The 18,988-nt window shown below is 36.4% G+C and overlaps 1 protein-coding gene across 1 annotated transcript in view; it reads right to left on the reverse strand.

The window, feature by feature from the left end:
• Positions 1–18,988, reverse strand: part of MALRD1 (MAM and LDL receptor class A domain containing 1) — a 682,931-nt gene that overhangs the window by 574,801 nt on the left and 89,142 nt on the right. Inside the window, exons 10-11 of the mRNA XM_012499583.2 lie at positions 17,248–17,455; positions 7,644–7,790 (exon numbers count right to left, since the gene is read on the reverse strand). Of these exons, the coding sequence (XP_012355037.2) occupies positions 7,644–7,790; positions 17,248–17,455 (355 nt within the window). The remainder of the gene's footprint in view (positions 1–7,643; positions 7,791–17,247; positions 17,456–18,988) is intronic.

Below are 18,988 nucleotides of genomic sequence, written 5' to 3' on the forward strand. Positions count from 1 at the left end.
ATCTAAAAGAAGCAAAAGGACTGAATAAATCGTTTAGACAACAAAGTGACTGAAAAAGTAATGAAAAGAAAATCTAACAAGAAATGTATGGTCCCACATCTGAGTTAAATTTTCTTTTCTTTTCTTTTTTTTCCTGAGACAGGGTCTGGCTCTGTCACCTAGGCTAGAGTGCAGTAGCATGATTATGGCTCAGTGCTGCCTCGAACTCCTGGGTTGAAACAATCCTCCAGCTTCAGCCTCCCACTGGGACTACAGAAGCACACTACCACCTACAGTAATTTTTAAATTTTTTTGTAGGGGCAGAGTCTCAAACTCCTGGCCTCAAGCAATCCTCCTGCCTTGGCCCTTCAAAGTGCTGGGATTTTGAGCATAAGCCACTGCACCTGGCTCCCTACTTAATTTTTAAAAAACAAATACTTGCAACATTATTCGAGGAACCTCAGATCTTAGAAAAATATGGAGAGCTTCCTGATTCATTTTAGGTTGCCAGAATATCTTTAATTTTTAATAAAACGGATGAAAATAGGACAAAATTTAAAACTCTAGAGAGCAATCTCACTTGAGAGCATAGGAACAAATATTCTAATTAAAATGATATCGAATAAATTTGAAATCATTATCCAAAAATAGTGTGTCTTGATTAATCTGAGCCTTCCAAGAATGTAGGTTTGGTTTAATTTAGGAGCTCTGTCACCATATTCAGTTACATCAACAAATGAAAGTGTCAAGTCATAGAATCTTATCTAAATGTTGAAAAGACTATGAAAAACCAGTGAACAATTTCAAGTCACCAATCTCAATAAAATAACAGGAAATAATTAAAGACTAGTGAACAACCTCAAAATAAATAGCATTCTAAATGGCAAATGATAAAACAATATTAATTAAAATGAGAAATAACATAATATATTTCTGTCATAATTATCAATTAGAGATAATATTATACAATATTTATTATCTTAGACTAATATTATCTTAAAGGTCTGGTGAATGTAGAAGTCAAGGAAATAAAATATCTAGTAGACACTACAGAAAAAGAGAAGTAAAGTTCTCATGTTTTACCAATAATATAATTGTAAAAATAGCCAAAGTATTCCATTTTTTACAATTATACTATCATTTAGACAATTTGGTAAGCTAAATGGAAACAGATATATTATAAAATTACTTCTCTTAGCGGTAAGTTTCTAGATATATAAACAGCAACAAATGTCCAACTCCTGATAGCAAAATTAATTTTTTTAATGTAGGAATAAATTTAACAGAAAAGGGACATGATTTATATGAAGAACATTATAAACTTTGTGAAAGACTACAAACTCTCAGATGAAAAGAGATAACATGTTTCTAGGTGGAAAGATAATAGAATTAAAATATGAAGTTACTGACCATTGATTTGGAAGCTAAATGCTATCTTACGATAATTTTAACCAAATATTTAGAAAGTTGACAATATTGTGTTAAAATTACTATGTGCAGGTAAGGGGTATAGAGAGTCTAAACTCTGACCACAGGCCCAGGGACTTCTAGGAACATGTCCCTTGATGTATCTTCCTATCAGCCTGCTCTAAACAATGAGCGAAGTTGGAGAAATGTGGAATTTACTAGTTTTATTCCTGGTCATGGCAAGGAGTTTACTTCTGGTAACCAGAATCGTTTATTGTAAAACTCTTACACACCCACATACCCCAGAGCGGCTATGTGCCCAGCACAATATAAAAATTAAAGGACGGAGTGAATAGTCTCCCTGGGTTAAAGTGTTCACATTCGGCTCAACCTCACCTTCTGCAAAACAGGTACCTTGTTAATGCACTGGCCTAGAAGTAACACCTCACATGTCTTAAGAACGTTAGAGGCCAGTCTGTATAACTTTTACAAATGCAAAAGTTATAAACAAGCATTACCATATAGAACAAAGAAATGAATAATAAATAAAACTACTCCAATTAGGATTGGTTCAGGAGTGCAAGAGGGGTTTAATATTTAAAAAATCAATTTACCTTATAGACAAAAAAGATAATCTGACAATCATATCATAATTGCTGAAAAACATTGAAAACTTTTAACATACATTCATTTTTTTATTTTTTTAAAAAGCACGCTCTGAATAGAAGGGAACATTCTTATCTGATAAAGAATACAATTTTTCAGTAAGCATGGCACTTAAGGTTCAACTATTGACAGCTTTTCCTCTGAGACAGAAATAAGACAAGTCTAGCAGCTATCACCAGTTCTATTCAACACATTCTAGAAATTCTGTCCAGTACATAAAACAACAAAAGGAAGATAGAAGTGTTAATATTTAGAAAAAAGGAAATAAAATTGCCATTATTTGCAGACAAAATAATTGTGATCCTAGAAAATAAAATATATATGTATAAGTTCTTAGCTATGATAAATAAAATTAGCAAGGCCACTGGATACAAGGTCAATATTTTCTATAAAAATGAATTTCTATATGTCAGCAATAATCAAAATCAGAATTTCTTTAAAAGTAACATTTATAACAGCACAAAAACCTAGGAAAATATTAGCAGAAGATTTTCAAAATCTCTACCCCGGAAGCTGTAAAATATTACTTAGTAAAATTAAAGAACCCAAATAAATTGAGACATTGGAAACATTTGAAAAAAATATTTTTCAGTGAAATGCAAATAAATATTACATATGAGAAATCATTGTATACCCATTAATTGGAAATTTTTAAAGAGAATTATAATGCCTCTTGCTGGTAGGAAAATAGGAAAAAGTACTCCCATTTTGTCACTGAAAATTGAAGTACTAAAGTTTTAGGGTAAATGAATCTATAAATGTTTATTGAAAATATAAATACATATCTTGCTTAAAAAATATAGGAGTCTCACTCCTAGTTATTATCTATTGCATAAAATCGAAAGTATCCTACATGAGGAAATGTGTACAAAAAAAATTAGCCAGGCATGGTGGCGGGCGCCTGTAGTCCCAGCTACTCGGAGAGGCTGAGGCAGGAGAATGGCATGAACCCGGGAGGCAGAGCTTGCAGTGAGCCGAGATCGCGCCACTGCACTCCAGCCTGGGCGACAGAGCAAGACTCCGTCTCAAAAAAAAAAAAGAATAAATTTGAAACATCATCATGATATTGATGTCACTGGATAGGGGAATAGCTAGATAGATTATGGCATATCCAAATCAAATAAATTTAGCTAAATAAACAAACATGAATTAAACTTCTCCTGATTCCAGGTAAGATTAAGTATCACAGACTGGATTTTATCTTCTGTCTTAAACAAGCAAAAAAAAAAGTTAGAAGAAAGCATATTTAGCATGGACTGTCAAATATAGGACAATGGGAATGTAAGATAGTGATAGATCACAGGATAGTGATCTCTGAGAGAGGGGAAACAAATGAGTTAAGTCCTGTAATTCCCACAGCTTACTGCCTAGACAGTTTCCAGGTGCCTGTGCAGAGGGGAAACACAGGAGTGTGGCAGTCTCCTCGAGTTGAAACAGATAGAGTCGGTGCTTTGGGGAGACCCACATGGGTAGAAGTCATAAGACAGAGTGCCAGCTGCCCCTTTCAGGTACTGGAACTTTGTAAAGACAGCAAGCTCCAGAGATCTGCAGAGAGTCCCCACTAAATCACCATGTAAGGATCCATCGTGTGCATGGATTGGAGAAAACTACCTGAGTCTGGAGGTAAAAACACCTGAAATGAATAGCTGGAACATTTCCCGAAGGTCACAGAAAGTCAGGAATGGTAGAGTTCTCTCACCAACCAGAGTGCAAAAAAAAAACAGACATAGGCATTGGATAGAGAACTCAAACCAAATAAACACTTATGTCCAGACAAAAACACGTATGCAAATGTGATGGTGTTTTTACTCATATTCGACAATATTTGGAAACAATCCAAGTGTCCTTCAGCTGGTTAGTGGATAAATGAAGTGTGGTCCATTCACACAACGGACCCAACTATTCAGCAGTGAAAAAGGAAGGAACTGTGGCTGAAGCCAGCGACATGGATGAGTCTCAAGTCCTTTATGCTAACTGAAAGAAGGTAGAATCAAAATGCTACATATGATATGATTCCATTTTCAAGACATTCTGGAATAGGCATACACTAGGGCTAGAAATCAGATCACTGGTGTCAGTGGTTGGAGGTGGGAGAATTATTGAGTACAAAATGGCACAGAACAATGTGTGGGGCAGGAATAGAATTGTTTTATATCTTCATTTTTGTGATGGTTACACAATTGTGTATGTATGTTAGAACTCAGTGAACTGTACACTAAAATGGTTGAATTTTACATTTAACAAATACTTTATCATAAAAAATGAAAAAACATAGATAGTATTTGATGACTTGGAGCAACTGCCATAAGCTATCTTTAGTAACAAGATAGGGAAAATAGTTACAAGATAATATATTTCTTATAAAATAAACAATCACAGAAACACATATAATTTTGAATATGTATGTATCTACTATGTATATATCTGTGTGTGACTATATGAACATAGATAAAAGTGGAACATAATTAACATGAGTTGCCTATTTCGATGGAAATTTAACAGAGTAGGAATAGGAAGGTAGAAACCAAGAAAAAAAGGCAGGAAGGAAATTTGAGGCTTAATTACACACATACACACAAAAACTACATAATATCAACATATCCAGCCTGGGCAACACGGTGAAACCTCCAGCTCTACTAAAAATACAAAAACAAAAAATCAGCTGGACGTGGTGGTGTGCACCTATAGTCCCAGCTACTTGGGAGGAAAAGGCAGGAGAATTGCTTGAACCTGGGAGGTGGAGTTTGCAGTGAGCATAGATCACACCACTGCAATCCAGCCTGAGTAACTGAGTGAGAGTCTGTCTCAGATAGATAGATAGATAGATAGATAGATAGATAGATAGATAGATAGATAGATAGACAGACAGACAGACAGACAGGTAGATTTAAAAGCTGCAATCTATATGTTTAAGGCTCTAAGAACAAAATGAACTAGAACTCCACTTTCTTAGATATCGGAACTATTAGGCTGCCTCTGACTCTACCAGAAATTTCCATTTCACTTTCCTTTCTCTTCCTGGTCCCTTTTTTTTTTAAAATTCTCCTCCTCACTTGCAATTTAAAACCACTACTGATTCTCTTTACGGTTTGATCACGGCAATCATGGGTAAAGAGATGTTGACTCCGTGATCCAGAGATATATATATATATATATATTTTTTTTTTTTATTGGCCCTTTCTAAAACGAGAAAGACTGCGTTTTTGTCCCTCATACTCTGGGTGAGACCAGCTGCCCCTAGTTTTATCAGTCATATTGTTATCTTTCACTATTCTTCATCTCACTGGAAAAGAATGGGTCTTTCAACACCTAACACATGGGCTCTACTAGAATCTTTTTAATGCAAATCATAGTTACGTAGTAATTATAAGCTGGCAAGAGACTAAAGGTGAATTACAAACATATTTTCTAATTGTCTTATCTGGTGTTATTCCTAGTCTTCTTATTAGAATGGACAACAAACATCTATGAATGTTTATGGAGATCTTACTATATGAAAAACCTTCACAGGTGTTATTTCATTTAATCCTCATGACAACTCCATAGGGAAGCTACTTTTCTTTTCTCTATTTTCTATCTAATAAAACTGAAGCACCCTAGTATTTAGACATGGGTTCAGTGTCAACATCATGACAGAACCTGGGCAGCCCGTGCTCTTCCCTAACTGGTTATGGTAGCGCTCACATCAGACCACCATGACACACTGCCCGCACAGCTTCCCTTTGAGAATCACTGCCTTGGCTTAGGCCTTTATCATCTCTCACCGATATTTCTTCAGCACATCCATGTTTTTCCTACTCCAGCCTTTCACCCTCTCCATTCCCCTCATCTCAGCCACAACAGCCCTTTAGAGCAAATTTGATTGGTCACATGCTTTAACATGACTACCTGGGTCACCATCATCCTGCAGACACATTTACAATTCCTCAGTACTCTCTAGAGTCCCCTTCCTTCCTCTCCTGTTTCATCAGTTCTTTTCTCCCTGTACAATCATACACGTCTTTCATCCTTAACTACTCCCATCTTTCTGCCCTCTTTGGGGATTCTTTCCTCCAATTAGGACATGATCCCTCCCACCCCTCTTTGGTTCCGCCTTCTCTCTGTAATTCCTTACTTCTGGCTCCCTGACTACTTTTCATTTCCCGTCAGTGCTCAGTTCAGGAGCCATCTCCTTCAATAAGGCATCTCGAATCCATCTGAATCACTTTCCATTCCTCTTAAAGCATCCTTCGTAATTGATTGCAATTCCTTGCTAATGTACTTCAGCCACCAGATTCAGACCACCTCAAAGGCAGGGATCGTAGCATCCATCTTTGTGCATCCAGGTATCGTCTATGCTATGTATTTAATAATTGGCTTGAACAGAGAAAAATTAGTAAAATATTACATGAGTTTAGAGAAAATGGGCTGTTAATACATAGTTCCAATGATTTATAGTCCCCTTTCTATTTTAAACTTTAAACTTAACTTAGTCTGCTACAAAATGTTAAAGAAATGAGTCATGGCACAAAAGCAAAAATTAAGAACTTACCACACTGTTAAACAATGAACTAGGTTTATGGCTGTAGCCAACAGATGGATGGTTGAATTTTCCCACCCCATCCCCTAGCACCCTCACCAACTACCACCAACCCCAATTTCCAATGGCTGTAATTAAAAATATGATCAATACTTATTTTTGGTATAACTATTTGGAAGTCTGAAAGAAGAAACAAATAGGATAATGTTCAGTGAGGTTGAAAGATGATCTACAGTACAACTACAGTTGTGCTATTATAAGGTTGGCCAGGTGTGGTGGCTCCCTCTTGTAATCCTAGCACTTTTGGGAGGCTGAGGTGAGAGGATTTCTTGAGGCCAGGAGTTCGAGATCAGCCTGGGCAATGTGGCGAGACACTGTCTTTACTTAAACCATACATTTAAAAGGTAAAGTTAATATGATGCTAACGTATATGGGGACTGACATCCGATGATAAATGTAAACAAAACAAAATAGAGAACAAACCCTTTCTGTTTTATTGGAGTTTCACAGATGCTTATTGGAATACCACAGGTAGTTATGGTTCCTCTATTTTAAGACAATATGTAAACACTGGAATGATAGTTAAAAATAAATATGTGGAAGAATAAGACTGTTTATTATAAAGAAGCCTGAAGACTGATTAAATTGCATTCAAGTATTTGTAGATTTATTTTACAGATAGTGCTAAATCTCTGTCCTCAGTTCCCAGAAACAAGATTAGACTATTTTTCTTCCTGTTTTGAAAAATTGGATTGTTCTAAAAAGAAAGCAAGCCTACTGTACTCGATTCTGGGCAACTTGAGAAAATGATCAGAAAACTTTTCCACCTCTTTATGCCTTTAACCCAATCATATAAAAATTGCAACAACAAACATGTTGGTGATTAAAACAATGCTCCTTTCAGGGAACTCAGTTACCATCAATTATTAACTTGGTCAGGAGGTTTTAAAGCAAGACAAACCAGAGTTCCATGTATATAGTCTACAGAAGAAAAATGAAAATACACAGTATCAGCATTCCACAACATGCAAGAAAGAAAACTAATTATTTTTTAAAGAGGAAAATGTCCTACCATGATTTATGTTTGCTGTGTGATCAGTTGCAGGCAAGTGGTGCTCTCCATTATTCAATCCTTTCACCAGCTTCCAGTGTGAATCTTCTGTGAGAAATGGCTCCCAGCCGCAGAAACCCGATTCAAAGTCACAGGTGAGATGCTTTGCTGATACACGTGGAAGAGAAAACAGGTGAGGAGAAATGAAGAGCATGCAGGGAAACACTGCTCTACGCTAGCTAATCATCTTAGGAGGCCTGCAAAATTATTCTGCTTCTTAGTGAATGTTCTCTAACGATCAGAATAGCTTTCCTTTATCCAGTCCCACACAATATCTCACGTGCTGTGCGAGGCATGACCCTTCCACATGCTTCTATCTGTAATTCTGGTACGTTTCATTCTGGTTGGCTATCTCCATTGTATTTAATGATGCAAGGTGGAACTCTAGAGCTTTTCAGGGAGTAACTAATTTGCTTGCCCAGTATAAACCCGCTGAGATGGTAATTTAAAGGAAAAAAATCCACTGGGAAGGGGAAAATTTAATTCTGGACATGCAAACAACTTGAGGTCAGCATCTCAGTGTTCATTTTATTATTCTATCCTAACACTTTCTCAAAAAAAGAGAAATACCTAGCCATTTTGGAATTGCAGGTAAATTAGATATTCTGAACGGAGCTGGTGTTATCTTTTGTCTTTTCTTTTTTCTTTTTCTTTCTTTTTTTTTTTTTTTTTTTAAGGCAGTCTTGCTCTGTCGCCCAGGCTGGAGTGCAGTGGCGCAATCTCGGCTCAATGGCTCAATGCAATCTCCACCTCCTGGGTTCAAGCAATTCTCTTGCCTCAGTATCCCAAATAGCTGGGATTACAGGCACATGCCACAATGCTCGGATATTTTTTGTATTTTTAGGAGAGACAGTGTTTCACTATGTTGGCCAGGCTGGTCTCGAACTCCTGACCTCAAGTGATCTGCTCATCTTGGCCTGCCAGAGTGCTGGGATTACAGGCGTGAGCCACTATGCCCAGCCTGAGCCTGTCTTCTCCTAATACATAATTCAAAAGTTGCCAAGTACTTAATTTCCTCCATTTATCATAAAAGAACTGGTTCTAGAGGAAATCGGGATTTGGAGCATACTTTATAGGCACCTTTCATAGTTTTGACGCCAAATTTATGACAGAAAAATAGATGGTTTCATAAGACTGGGCATTCAACCAGAAAGTCTAATAGCTTGATTTGTGCTTTCAAGAAATTAATTTTTATGTGCTTAAATTTCATTTTCCTAAAATAAGAATCATAGTATCAGACTATCTTAGATAGTACTTTTGGGGATAAATTAACACAATTAATTTAAAAGCTTATTCCTAAATATTCCTCTTTATGCTGAGGCACTTTTCAAACAGTGGGGGAGAAAAGGAGAATTAAGTTGTCAGAGAACACCCACAGTTTTGACAGGATTCCTAAGATCTTCATGCTATCATCTTTAATAACAATAAAAACAGCCATACTATCACTGAGTTCCAAGTATGTAGCAGGTATTTTACATATATTAACCTTAATTCTTACACTCTACATAGTAAATGCCATTTCCTAGAAGAGAAAATTGGAACTCAGACCATGAAGCAACTTGCCTGTGGTACATTTTAGTAAATGGAACATCTAGACTTTGAACCTGACACCAAAAGCTCATATTCTGAAGCCTCCTTAAACCAGGAACTCTGTTTCATAATTAAAAAGACTCCATCACCATGGGTTTGCTTCTGACCATTGTGTTCAACTTGTAAATTTTAAATAATATGGCCAATTTAACCAGCATATCAAATAAGCTCACTGTATCTTCATAATCAAAGCATCTTCAAGTCTCTGTAAATAGGGACCCCTGATTTTATGACCACATATCTTATCACTGACATGTCAACTCTTAAAACATTGAAGTGTGGTATGCAAATGACAATGCCACTTCCGATTTCTCTACATGCAAATTGAACCTTTAGATCTGAAAGCCATGCTTGTTAGACAGTCATAGAACAGACAGTGGGTCTTCCATATCTGTTGGTTCCTTGTTGCAGATTCAACCAATAGTGGTTCAAAAATATAGTATTAGCAGGATGTGCAACCTGCAGATACAAGGGCTGACTTTTCCCCGGGGCTCAAGTTCTCCAGGGACTTGAGCATCCATAGATTTTGGTACAGCATTTCTTTCATTACAAATGAATATTATTTTTCCCTCTAAATGGATTTCCCTGCAAATAAAAAACAAGAAAGTTGACTACAGTATAATAATAAAAACATGTTGCACATCGCCTAATGGTGCACTGATATGACAAGGAAGTGCAGTTTGCCCATATACCTAGCTGGAAATCTATTGCTCTTAGCTAGTTTTTCTTTTCTCAGGTGTGTCTACACAATTTATAGGATATGGCTGTTGATAAAACATTACTCCCCAGGGGAGAGGGCCTTCTGTTTTTTGACACAAACTTGAGCACTTATAACCTAGCTGTGACTTTCTCCTTGGGCATTCACAGAACCCTCTGGTCTAATCCCTCAGTTCTCTGTGAGCTCTGCCACCTTCTATGCCACCTCCAAAATGTTCTGTCAGTTGGTGGAGTATAGAAATATTTAAGACTCAAAGTACATATTTGGCCTCTGAAATGTGCTTCAAAGTTCCAAATTCTTGGTTGTGGATTTGATGAAGGAATCCTTCCACCTCTCTACAAGGGTACCCCCAATTCCTAGAACACACTTCCCTGGAATACAAGATCTTCCATGGGTAGAGTGACCACATGTCTGGCCTGGCCCAGGGTTGCCTCAATGCATGCCTGTTGTCCTAGTATAATAATTAATACCTCACCTATTCTTTTCCCTCTCTCAGTCCCTGTTTGGGTAATAAACTCAATATTGCACTGTTAGGGCAGCAAATTATGCATTGCTATACAAAGGAAGCAAGTTCATGCAAACAGCAATCTTCTTCATTGCAGATAGCTGCTGCAGGCACCATCCTAATTTCCCCAACAAGGCAACGGTGTGAAATGGCAACGAGATCGATGAATGTGAAAATGGAAAGTAAAATGTGACAGATGCATCCCACACCCTTACCCAGACTCTTCACAGTTGAGCTAGTCGCTCAACCACAAATACATAAAGAAAGAAGCTCTCAAGATAAAAGCAACTTTTGACTGTATAAATGTTGAAATTTGGCTTTAGGACAAAAGTTCAAACCATTTCTTTCATTACCTAGATGTTTTATCGGTTAAAAAAATGTCAATCATTGTGCTTTTTACAGAATGCTAAACACCACCGTCCTTTTCAAAATGAAAATTAGCTTTCAAAATCCATCACTGTAAAGATGTGTGAAAGCAACATGGTGACATGGTGCAACCACCTCTGTAAAAACCTTGGTGAATTGCTTGGCTGTTTTTACTAATGTGTTCCTGTACACGTAAAAGAATATTTTTTAAAGCTAAAAGTTCAAAAACTTCACTGTACTGTAAGATGTAAATCAAATTCCAGTAACTAAATTGAAGTTCTTCCATTAATATCTCCCCTGTGTAATTCAAAAACTTTAAAGCGAACTTATAAATATCTGAAGAAAGCCAGCAGAGTCAAATGCATTTTGGCAATTATTAGATGTCTTATTATACTCTATGTGTTAAATGTAAACATTTGCGAAATCTAAAAAATATCTATTCATGTTATAAATAAAGTACTTTCATTAAAACAATGATTTTGATTACTTAGTTGCTTTTATTTTAACTTTCTGTGATTACAGAATACGCTTCACCATCTCTAAGCACAGTATGAGATATGGCACTGCTCACAATTTCAGAGAAATTTTACTCACAGTTCATCAGTTAAAGTGATATTTTAAGATTATGGCAAAGCGTTCTCTTGCATATTTAACCACTGCAGCGTATGGGCAGACAAGAAAGAATTTCATTGTTCAGCTGAGAAAAAATCTGGATCATGAAAAGTAAAATATTTTATGAATCCTCTAGAAGTTAATCAGCTCTTCGTGAAATAAGAAAAAAAAGCTATGTATGGGAAATGAATGAGGAATATTTCATTTAACGAGAATATATTAGATTTTAACTAGGATTACATTATAAATATTTTGTTAATATGTATTGGAAACCCACACAGATCATTGCTACACTAAATATTTTTATATTGCTATTTCCTTTCCCTTCATGAAGTGTTTTAGCATTCAACATTTTTTTTTTTTTTTTTTTTTTTTGAGACGGAGTCTCACTCTGTGGCCCAGGCTGTAGTGCAGTGGCGGGATCTCGGCTCACTGCAAGCTCCGCCTCTCAGGTTCACGCCATTCTCCTGCCTCAGCCTCCCAATTAGCTGGGACTACAGGCGCCTGCCACCATGCCCGGCTAATTTTTTGTGTTTTTAGTAGAGAGGGGGTTTCACTGTGTTAGCCAGGATGGTCTCGATCTCCTGACCTCGTGATCCTCCCGCCTCAGCCTCCCAATGTGCTGGGATTACAGGCGTGAGCCACCGCACCTGGCCCAACATTTTTTTTTAACATGAAAGACGTCTGGAGACAATATCACAGTAAAAATTAGTGCATTGCACAAGATCCTTGGTTTCAATTTCTTTCATTTGACTATTATACCAACGTCTCCTTTGAAGGTACACAATTCATATTAGCATTTAAAATTGTTTTAAAAGTCCTATAATAAAAAAAACCCTTTTTCATGGAATTTCCTGAACTATTTTGATTTGAAGATATATCTATCATGCCAACTTTTCCAGAACACAGTGAAGTAGATTCTATATACATTTTTTTCTATATGAGTTATTGAAAATTTTATATATAAATACAAATGTGTATTTTATTGTGGTAAAATATACATGACTTAAATGTAACATTTTAACAATTTTTAATGTAAGGTTCTATGGTATTAGGTGCATTCCCATTGTTGTACAACCATTACCACTATCCATCTCCAGAACTTTTTCATTCCCAAACTGAATCTCCACCCCTATTAAGCAATAATTTCCATCTCCCCTCCCCTCAAACCCTGGCAACCACCATTTTACTATCTGTCTCTATGAGTTTGCCTACCTTAGGTACCTTATATAAGTGGGATCAAACAATACGTGTCCTTTTGTCTCTGGCTTACTTCACTTAACGTCTTCAAGGTCCATCCATGTTGTAGTGTGTGTCTGAAAATTAGATCTATTTCATGTATAAACTGTTCAGGGATCCAATGTGTATCTTTGGATATGTATGGCATGTTGTATTTTAATTATTTTGATAGAGATTTTTAAAACATATTGCATATATATTAATTTTTTAAGCTTTATTGATGTATTAATGACAAATAAAATTGTAACTAAGGTATGCAAGGTAATATTTTGATATACATACACATAGTGAAAGGATTACCATAGTAAAGCTAATTAGCATCATTTCATCATATAGTTACCTTTTTTGTGTATGATGAGAACATTTCAGACCTACTCTCAGCAAATTTCAAGTATACAATACAGTGTTATTAACTATAGTCACCAGGCTATACACTAGACCCCCAGAACTTATTCATCTTGTAAGTGAAAATTTGTATCTTTTGACCAACACCTCCCCATTTCTGCCAGGCCTCAGCCCTGGACAACTGCCATTCTACTCTCTGTTTCTACAAATTCAACTTTTTTAGATTCCATGTATAACTGAGATCATGCCGTATTTGTCTTTCTCTGCCTGGGTTATTTCACTTCACATAATCCCCTCCAGGCTCATCATTGTCACAAATAGCAAGATTTTTTTCTTCATTATTGCTGAATAATATTCCATTGTGAACACATATACATTTTATACACACACACACAAACACACACACACATACACACACCACTTGTTTGATCCATTCTCAGCGACTTCAGTTGTTTTGGCTGGATATTTTGAATAATGCTGCAATGAACATGAGGGTGCAGATATATTTTAATCTTAACTGCCCTCATTTAATACAGGATTATGTTAATAAACACCAAAAATCTATTGTTTGGTTTTAGAGAAATTTCACTCAGAGTTCATCAGTTAAAGTAATATTTTAAGATTATGACAAAGCTTTCTCTTGCATATTTAACCACTACAGCACATGAGCAGACAAGAAAGAATTTCACTGTGCAGCTGAGAAAAATTCTGGATCATGAAAAGTAAAATATTTTATGAATCCTCCAGAAGTTAATCAGCTCTCTGTGAAATAAGAAAGAAAGCTATGTATGGGAAATGAATGGGGAATATTTCATTTAATAAGAATATACTAGATTCTAACAGTATTATATTATAAATATTGTGTTAATATACATTATAAATACACATTATAAATATTTTGTTAATATTGATGCTCTTAAGGACTAGCAAAGTAATGAGAGATTTTGCTTCTACCCTGAGAGAACTCTGACTTATTTGCCTTTAGTTTTTATCAATCTTTTTAGATGCCATCTGTTTCTTCCCCTAGCTGTCTTCCTTCCTGAAGCCTCTTTGGTACAGTGGTTCTCAAAGTTTCATATGCAGACAAGTCACCTGGGACCTTGTTCTATGCAGCTTTTGGTTCTGTAAGGCTGGGCCAGGTCCTGAGGTTCTGCATTTCCACTAAGTTCCCAGGTAATACTGATGCTCTGGTCCATGGAGTTTGCTGTTGCAGCAAAACCCACAGGCTGTTTTTATTGACTGATTTTGAAAAGCCACCGGTCTGGAGGCTTTGCTATGCCATATATTAAAATAATACCTAAAACTAAGGGCAACTTGATAATGAGAGAAGACCCGAGTGAGTCTGCCTTTGGGGAAAAGCACACTGACTGTGGAATAACCAACTGACAATCCTCATGAGTGCATATTTACTTATTCTCCAGAATTTGTTAAGTATTCCTGGTGCTATTCAAACTGCCTGCACAAGCTATACCCTCCTAGAGAGTCATTCCAAAGTGCAATAAAAAAAGATATAAAGTTATTTTTCTTGTGCATCATGAACATGGAAGAATCATTTATGAATAAAACTTGATATTACAAATTCAAATTTGTAAAATACAAATGTATACGTATGAGTAAAATGTTTCAATATGGTTTTAAATTTCAAAGGAAAGCCTCTCTTATTTTGTAAGAATATACATATGCACGTGTCTATATGCACAAATATATTAAATACTTTAGTGCAGCAAATAGTGTAAATGTAAATCAATTCTAATAATTCAAATCTATATAATTTCACAGCATAAATAATTGTATATATATTTACATGAAACACTCATTTTGGTATCAAAATACATGAATACACATACATACTGTATGCAATATGGCAACATTTTTATGACATATTCCCTATATCAAGTCAATCTCAATCACGCAAACATGACAGGTTTTCTTTGGACAAATGAGGTTACACTATTTAAAAACTTAAAAGACTAATAAGTAACACTGTTTTTGTTGAGAAGCACAATTACCCATTTCTGCATTCACCCAAAGAAAATAGCAGAATGGCATCCAGATCTACTGAATTGGAAAAATGTCATATACATAATCAATGAAACTTCAATAAATGAGAAAATATGTCAAAAATCAAATGCTAAACAATTTTTTAAAGGTGAACATAAAGTATGATTTACTATGGGGAAAACAATGGAGGGGAAAAAGCTAAGCTTCCAAATATACAAGTGCCCAGGTGCAGTGGCTCATGCCTGTAATCCCAGCACTTTGGGAGGCTGAGGCAGGTGGATCACCTGAGATCAGGAGTTCAAGACCAGCCTGGCCAACATGGTGAAACCCGTCACTACTAAAAATACAAAAATTATCTGGGTGTGGTGGCACATGCCTGTAATCCCAGCTACTCTGGAGGCCAAGACAGGAGAATCACTTGAACCCGGGAAGTGGAGGTTGTAGTGAGCCGAGATCATGCCATTGCACTCCAGCCCGGGTGACAGAGCAAGACTCTGTTTCAAAAAAAGAAAAAATAAAAAAATATATATATATATATATATATATAAGTGGAAAGAAAGGAAATATATTTTCCTTCAGTTATTGACATTAAGAATTATAGAAACTGTTAGAAAGAAATATTTCCCCAATAGAAATGAACCAAATTGTCTGTAAAAAATTTAAATAAAACATAGAAAGAAACTTCACATACATTGGAGTAAAGAAATTGTTCTTACATTGTTTGTTTTGAACAAAAGAAGAGAGCACCCCAAAAGCTTCGTTGAGCTCACACTGGTTAGCCGATTACTTGGTTTAGAGCTAGGAGTCTGAAGTATTAACTGGATTGCTGTTGATGAACATGGCAGAAGAGGATTTTAGCCTTACTTTCTCATCTCCTCTCTCCCGTGTCCCTCTGCATTGCTCTCAATAAAATCCAAGCTTCCCAAGAGAAACCTATTATGCAGAGCTTTTCACTTAAAAGGTGGCATTTATCTTATTATAATATTTTCACCTCTGCTCAACAAAACATCTCACTAAAATAAAGCACTGCAGTAAAATAAACGTCACATTTTTAATATCTTTTAAAAACCACCTGTTTGTGATACAGAAATTGGATTCATATCCTTGGAATTCATGTTTCCTAAAGAGACACAGGGATTTCAGTTGCTAAGTTACCTCATATGAGAATCATCCTGTGGATTGTAAATTAAATTATATTTTTGTTGAAATATGACTATGCTTGAATAGTAATGGGATCTCTTGCCATCACTTCTATCAGAGACTCTTCAGAAAATGCCTGAAAAAAAGGTGTTGGGGCACTTTGGCCCTCCCAAACGCCAGTCATGGCTGAAGTAATTTCTTTTTTTTTTTTTTTTTTTTTTTTTTCAGACGGAGTCTCACACTGTTGCCTGGGCTGGAGTGCAATGGTGCGATCTCAGCTCATGGCAACCTCCACCTCCCAGGTTCAGGCGGTTCTCCTACCTCAGCCTCCCAAGTAGCTGTGATTACAGGTGCCCACCACCACACCTGGCTAATTTTTTGTATTTTTAGTAGAGATGAGGGTTTCACTATGTTGGCCAGGCTGTTCTTGAACTCCTGACCTCGTGATCTGCCTGCCTCGGCCTCCCAAAGTGCTAGGATTACAGGTGTGAGCCACTGTGCCTGGCTGGCTGAAGTGTTTTGTAGGAAAGTAGGAGGAGAGCAGCCCTTCCTCCAGGGCAGCCATGATGGCTGAAGTGATTTCTACAATCATGGTAGCTGCCCTGGAGGAAGGGCTGCCCTCCTCCTACTCGTCCCTCCCAGCTACAGCTTACAAGATGATTGACTAGAGAGGAAAAAAGCATACACAATAAAAGTTAGCAACCCATACCATATGCCTCCAAGGCAAAGTTACAAAAAGTTTCCTTCTCCCACCCATCTTCTCTTTAATCAAAGCACACACATTCACACACCCAGCCAACAATAATCACAACTATTCATTTGTAGAACAAATTGAGAGATGTTGCAGACTTTGCAACAAGCACCGAAACGTTAAGTTAAAAGAGATATCCCTGAAAGAATAGTACTAATAGTTTCAGAGCGATAATGCGTATTTATCATATTTCATACATATGACTTACCTTTGCCTTGATAGAAACAAAGACTATTTTAAATCCAACTGACAGTCTTGAATTAGAGCATGAAAACTAGTAAGCCATTCACTCACTTACAGCAAGTTGCTGGGTCTTCATCACTCTCATCGGAGCAGTCCTGCTGAGAGTCACAGACAGATTCTTTGGCGATGCACTGGCCACTAGCGCAAGGGAATTCATCTGCAGAGCAAAGCTTTCTGGATTGGGCCGGTCCACAGGCATAGACCCAGAGGTGATCAAGCCCAATAAAACTTCTCTGGCTCAAAAGAGTCCCTTCAAAAATAATCTTTAGGAAGAAAAAGATCAATTTATGAGTTTGCAATCTCCTTAATAAGACAAAAAACTAAAGAAGGTTGATAAAGACTACAGTTATTGAGAAAAAATGTTTAAAGCAACCAAGGCAATATATAACAAAGTTCCTGTTTGATAAGCTCAACCCATGCTCATAAGACTGATGTAACAAACCTGCACGTTGTGCACATGTACCCTAAAACTTAAAGTATTAAAAAAAAAAGACTGATGGAAACATTTGCTCCACTAAAGGCTCAGAGAAACCTCCCAGGATCAGGCAAAACACAAGCATCCCACTTAACTATCAAAAATGTCCCTGACTGCAAACTTGTTACTTGGTCATCATCTTTACAGCTCTCTTTCTTTCATTTTCAAGGAAAATAAGAAGTATTGTCATTACTTACAGAACAAGAGCTGTAACTGCATCTGACTTATTTTTTAACTACTGAAATTAGTATTTGAATACATGAGGAAAAATATCAGGCAAATGGAAACAGACGCAATATAGAAATAAAAAAATGTCAGGGAATAAATATAAAACTCTATTCAACTTACATAAAAGAGTAATTTCTTTAATAAGAAAAGAAGTGTCAATTAAAGTAAATAAACCTTGTCACCAATTGAATTGCTAGCTTTTCTGGAGATAAGCAATATTAGCAAATGAAACAACCACACATTGTGGTCAAGTGTAAGATAATGTCAAAGTATTAGTATTCCTTCAGTTTCTACCAAGAGCAATTATTAATAACACCAAAAGTGCAAAAGTATAAATAGCTGACCGTATCACAAATAACTAATCATTTGAAAACATTAGCCACAAGCTACAGAGGACTATTTCAATTCAAATTAATGAAAATAAAATAAAATTTAGTTCCCTCAGTCATAGTAGCCAAATTTCAATTGTTCAATAGCCTCATGTGATCAGTGGCTACCATACTGGACATCAGATATAAATCATATCCATTATGCAGAAAGTTCTATAAAACAGCACTAAATGTGGTTAAAATTCCAGCCAGATACTAAGAATTAAAATTGACTTCCTTCAGTTTCATCCAGCTTAAATTTCTGAATAGATTTTCTTTTCAAAACACAAGGGATAGGCCAGGTGTGGTGACTCACACCTGTAATCCCAGCACTTTGTGAGGCCAAGGAGGGTGGATCACTTGAGGTCAGGAGTTCAAGACCAGCCTGGCCAACATGATGAAACCCATCTCGACTAAAAATACAAAAAATTAGCCGGGCGAGGTAGCACATACCTGTAGTCCCAGCTGCTTAGGAGGCTAAGGCAAGAGAATTGCTTGAGCCCAGGAGGTGGAAGCTGCAGTGAGACAAAATCCCACCACTGCACTCCAGCCTGGGTGACACAGCAAGTCTCCATTTCAAAAAAACAAACAAAATACGAGGGATATATATTTGTTTGCTCATGAATAATTACTTAAGGTCAAATTTTCAGTTTGTAAATATGTCTAACAATTTGGTTTAGAAAATAATATTAAATTTAAATCATATCCAACAATAAGAAAACTTT

This window comes from Nomascus leucogenys, chromosome 9 (assembly GCF_006542625.1).
Source record: "Nomascus leucogenys isolate Asia chromosome 9, Asia_NLE_v1, whole genome shotgun sequence".
Lineage (NCBI taxonomy): Eukaryota > Metazoa > Chordata > Mammalia > Primates > Hylobatidae > Nomascus > Nomascus leucogenys.